Consider the following 5191-nt stretch of genomic DNA (forward strand, 5'->3'; position numbering starts at 1 on the left):
TATACAGAAAGAATGACTCAAGAGGTAGAACAGCAACAATCTTGATTACAATGCACCAAGTTCCTAATCGATCGAACTGCCTCAAAATTCGAATTGTTTCGCACCTGCAACACCTAAATCCTTGCTCCCACGCTTCCTTCTGACCGACATTCGGACACGACATATATTTTTGTACACGAGTCGATCAAAGTCACAAGCACACTTCAGAAAGTATGCAATCTCCGTACCGCCAGCTCGAACACTCTCGCGCCTAATCTGTCACCTTTATGTGAATAAAAAGTCTGTCTATTGTATTATCATGTTCGCCCGAGTTTTACGCTACCATGCTCGCCGGCGAACGTGACCTCGTCAAAGACTGTGATACAATCGTAGTCTCTTGCAGGAGTGAAGTACAACGAACAGTAATTAACGATAGAATCTCGACGCGAGGACCGGTGCACACGGTTCTTGCTCGCAGATCTGTAATTTAGGGTAATTAAAGAAAAAAAAAGAGACGCTTGGAACGAGAGCGAGAAAGAGTGTGCGTGCGTTTCTTCTCGCAGCTGTTTATTGTACGATTGTTCCACTGTTTCATGACGATACACGCTCGTTCCAATACGCGTCCATAGGTATAGTAATCTGTTAAGTAACATTGGAGAGCACAGACTGAAACGGACAGGGCTCAATGTTGTACACCGTAAATCGATGTTACGTGTTTTAGGGTGTATGTAACGCAGGATACCGTAATGATCAAAAGCGATTAGGCACCTGACTTGCTCAAACAGAGATCTCAAACACTGAATGGGTACCATTATCGAGCTTATTTACTTCGCTGAGGATTTCGATCAGCAGTTGCTCGTATCGCATCGTCCCATAAAGAACGCGGATGTTCTTTTGTAATTTCGGAAGTGCAGAAAGGTAATCACAACTGTTCATTTTCATTGTAATACGTAGACTGTGGATATATTTCAAGAAAATAAAAATTATTCGCATCAATTGAAAGATACGGGAACCAAATGGGAATTTATTCCACTCATTCTACTTCAAAAATATGGTTTTCCGACTTACGCCATTTTAATAATCACCAACACATATCGAGAAAAGCACACGACAGAAAATACTACGAAACACTAATTGTGATCATATTTTTGTAATTTGTCTTCCAAAAATAGCAAATTCGCATAACTTATGGGATGAATACGAGCGAGCGATCATGTACTTGCTCAATGCGAACGTATATATAGATTGTGCGACCGAAAGCATGATAAAAACTAGCCTAAAGCGATTCTTCGTGCAAAAATGAACAGAAGCTGCAGAATCTTTTGCTCGATCCAGTCTGTTTTCAAGAAAATCGAATTTGATGACGTATCAAGCACTGCGACCACGAGAAGTAGATATAGTGAACCATGCGCAGACACGTCAGCTGATTTTCATTCAATGCCACTCGAGCTCCATGAATTCTCGAACTCGATTTTCTCTAAAACCACCTCGAATGAAAAACTTGTATTTGATACTGTACACCCATTTTTGTACGAAAAATCGTTTCATACTAGTTGGAGCCATACTCGCGGCCGCGTGTTGTACAAACGTGAAGACTGAAGTCGAATTACTAGAGTAGCAATGAGACTGCGGATTTTTATGCAAAATAAAAATTGTCTGCATCCGTTGCAAACAACAGTAGACATACATTTTTGTTGTAAGTGCATAAAATCCGCAGTCTAGCAATGATGCGTGTTTCATGTGATCGTGGAAGTTTCGCCGTGGTCGTATTAAAGATAAAAGTTTATTATAAATCTATTACAATATACAACATATAAATATGTGAATGTATATGTATATAAAAAGAACCGGTCGACTTAAAAGAAAAAGTCGTATATATGTATCGTACATACATGACTATCAGTGTGCGTTGTGCTACAAGAAATACTAACGTTGGTCATTATTTTTCGTACATTTATTCGTCGTTTCTATGTGAAGCACATAAAGAGATGTCTGGTACATTCAGCCTGTTGTTGTTCTGATTAATTGTTGTCCAAGGACACGCCTTTCCCGGTCCACCTCTCCTTCAGCTCCACCTTCAGTCCCAGGTCCCTCAAGGCCATTTTCACGTCGCTCTCGATTTTGACGCCGTGCTGCTTCAGGGCCGTTGTCAGGACGTCTTCTATACCATAGGCAATGAACTCTTGACACTCGTTCTTATTGCGCACGGACATGTTCCGGATCGCCCAAGCAGCTTGCTTCAGGACCGGCACGCTCTTCGAGTAAGCTTTCATCGAGTCGATGATTACAAGCGGCGCGCCGCAATCGTAAAACACACCAGCGTTTTGGGGACACCTCAACGTTAATGCGGAAATGCATGCAAGGCCAGCTTGAACCACACACTCAGAGCCCTGTGGCACAAGCAACGCTTAGAACGTTAGCTAGAAGAAGCCTAGACCACTAAGTCTAAAGCAGGATTCCAAAAACAGCTGTTCAAAACTGTTATATAAAGTTACTTACTTTCAGTTTTACGATACAGTTATATCAGTTACTTACTTTCATTCTGCTGACGGCTGAAACTATCAGAGGCCCGCAGCCCGAACTGATAACGTGAAACTTCACTTCGTCGTTACCCGCCAAAGCCTTCAACAGCTTCAAGGCCTGCCAGTTCAGCTTCTCTGAGTCCGGGTAGTCGATCATCACGTCTATCACAAACTTGAGCCCTCCTGCGTCCTCTACCTCCTGACAAAACTCGTTCCTCACGATTAGGGCTGCTAGAGTTATCATCACATCCCCTACTACCTCTCTATCCTTCCTATATTCTATGTGAAACGTGCTGGTTACCTTACATATTTGTGTTTATATTCATATGTACAGGGTGATGTAATTTGGGAAATTACATATGTATTCGTTATTCAAACAAATGTTTCAAGTATAATTTAACTTTGTTGCAAAAAGAACATCTAGTACTGATCGAAAGCTTGATCCACCTATTTTGAATATGTAAATGAATCTTCTGATCCATTGAAGAAATGAAGAAATCTTCCTACAAGATTCCTAAATTTCCAAATCACTTGGACACAATTTGTGACCATTGCTTGATGTACTTTTAAGAAATATTTTGTTGAGTAACGAATACCCAAGTGGGCCACCTTGTATAGTGTCTACGTACTCGACATCAACCCCGTCAAAATGTTCAGGGCTCCCCTTGCAATCACAGTTGCATGTTCATGTGCCTTTCCAAATTCATGCCTTATATCATCGTCCAATACCAAGGATCTGACCACAGCACAGGCGTCTCTTAGTTCAGATCCGCTGGCATCCTCTCTCATCAGTATCTTTTTGAGCTTAGTAAAGATATCAGCATTAAATATATTTTGTCTATTAAATTCGTGTTTTATGCAACACTCTCTTATCCAGCGTAAAAGACATTGTAGCGTTGGAATGTCTGTATTTCTATCTAAAATGCTGATAGACAATGCCATGCGTTAGAGGAGCTGTTGCTTGCTTTACTCATAATATTATCTAGTCATAATTATTAATAGTTCCTTACTGTATTTGCAGAGCTATTCCTTCGTCATTCAACAGGTCTGGATTACCGGTCATTAATGAGGTAATTGTTTTCAATGCAGACCTCATTATTGTATTATTGTGGTGGCAACATTTCATCAGCTTTATTAGAGTATTGTATCCGCCTTTTTTGCCTGCGTACACTCTGCGGGCAATATCCTTGTCTAATTCTTTCCTTAATTTCTCTAAAGTTTGAGGAACATTTTCGAATCTCTTATCACTTATGGCAATGTTCAGTTGGCTCAAGTACCCTGCTATCAATTCAGTATCATCGTTGAGTATTAAATCTTTAATGATGTTGGTCAAGTCGACGCCCTACAAAAATAGAGCCGATAAAAACAACCATGGCACAGAGGATCCTTACATAATGTGCTCTAGATTATTTGGATTCTACCATTCCAACTGCAACTCCAAAGGTATAATTATCATGCGATGACACAATTTCATATCAACTCTATATTATTATTATTATTATTACAACAATAAAATTGTTAGCTTGTACACGATGTAAGGTAACCAATAGTTTCGTGTTAGAAAATTGAAAGTTGTTTTGAAAATGTGCGCAAAGTGTTGTCATCAGTGAGAATGCGTACAGTTTGACAGATGATTCATAACTGGTCAAAATGGAATTTGAAAAATGTCAGTGTAGCATACAAAGCATAAAATGTTCATGTTTGTTGAAACATTATAGTTGTACATAAACTGCGTAGTTTCACGCGTTAATGATGAGACGTAGAGTATTAATTTTCATTGATATTTCATGGAAGAAACGAAGGTAAACAAATTGGAGTACCTGGGCTTCGAATTGTTTTACAGCATCTTCGATAGCTTCTTTAGGAGTCATGGCAAACTGCTCTATATTCTCGTTAACAACTTCATCGTAGGTCTCCTGGCTGATTACGCGAACCATTGTAACGTTGTTTCTTTGTTCACCGTGTCCTGAATCTCTATATTAGGAAATGAATGCTGTCCCGCGAGATCACGATACGCCTTGTCCACGTGAGAACAAAAAGACAAATGTCAACTCGACCACGATCTTCAAGACACCTAGCGGACACTTTGTGGAACCTGTTAGGGACAAATGTAGGGACTGTAGGGACCCTTTACATTTTAATTATACTTATATTTATTATTTCCAAATTGAAGCTAGGTCCGATCACCAACGAGGTATAGGGGTAGACCAATTACCCAATGTATTCTTCTGTCTCACGTTCGTAGGGCTCCAGAGCCCTTTTCTTCTCCTTCTTTATTGAAAAATGCGGCATACCATCCCTGGTTTCTTACGCCCTCTGCGCTGACGAACGATAAATGTTGGAACTAGATCCACGAAAGCGACCAAACGCAAATGGCTAACGACTCGTCAAAGTCAAATTGACTGTGAAGTTATGAACACAGACGAGATATAGAAATAGACCCATAGCACCGACGAGATACTATTAAAGACTGCCAGCCCCTGTGCTATTCAGCGAGCCCGGTAACCGGGCGCAACGGGCGCGGGGATAACGTGAAACTTAACAGTGATCTGATATACCACGTCGCTAAAAATTCGAAATAGTGCCACAATAATGCCAAAACATCGTCTGAAATATGGCGGAGAATGTAACATTTAATAATAATCGATATAGTTTCGTGATAATTCGCATTCTCGCCGATGCATCGCGAC

The 5191-nt window shown here is 40.4% G+C and overlaps 1 protein-coding gene across 1 annotated transcript; it reads right to left on the bottom strand.

Moving 5' to 3' along the window:
• Positions 1 to 1745: 1745 nt before the first annotated feature.
• Positions 1746 to 4933, bottom strand: LOC143209140 (armadillo repeat-containing protein 6 homolog). The gene is made up of 6 exons (XM_076424443.1): positions 4717 to 4933; positions 4322 to 4596; positions 3512 to 3843; positions 3131 to 3426; positions 2515 to 2780; positions 1746 to 2369 (listed from the first exon to the last, which is right to left on the bottom strand). The coding sequence occupies exons 2-6, from the start codon at positions 4436 to 4438 to the stop codon at positions 2001 to 2003; spliced, it is 1380 nt and encodes a 459-aa protein (XP_076280558.1). The 5' UTR covers positions 4439 to 4596; positions 4717 to 4933; the 3' UTR covers positions 1746 to 2000.
• Between the last annotated feature and the right edge of the window lie 258 nt (positions 4934 to 5191).

Source organism: Lasioglossum baleicum, chromosome 5, assembly GCF_051020765.1.
Source record: "Lasioglossum baleicum chromosome 5, iyLasBale1, whole genome shotgun sequence".
In the NCBI taxonomy this organism is placed as follows: Eukaryota; Metazoa; Arthropoda; class Insecta; order Hymenoptera; family Halictidae; genus Lasioglossum; species Lasioglossum baleicum.

Bases quoted from the DNA above. Each gene is read 5' to 3' on its own strand.
- LOC143209140 (XM_076424443.1), bottom strand. From the start codon at position 4,438: ATGGTTCGCGTAATCAGCCAGGAGACCTACGATGAAGTTGTTAACGAG. The intron at 3,844-4,321 runs GTACTCCAATTT...CTATTTTTGTAG, and splicing joins TAAAACAATTCGAAGCCCAG to GGCGTCGACTTGACCAACAT. The intron at 2,781-3,130 runs GTACGTAGACAC...CGTTTCACATAG, and splicing joins TTTGACGGGGTTGATGTCGA to AATATAGGAAGGATAGAGAG.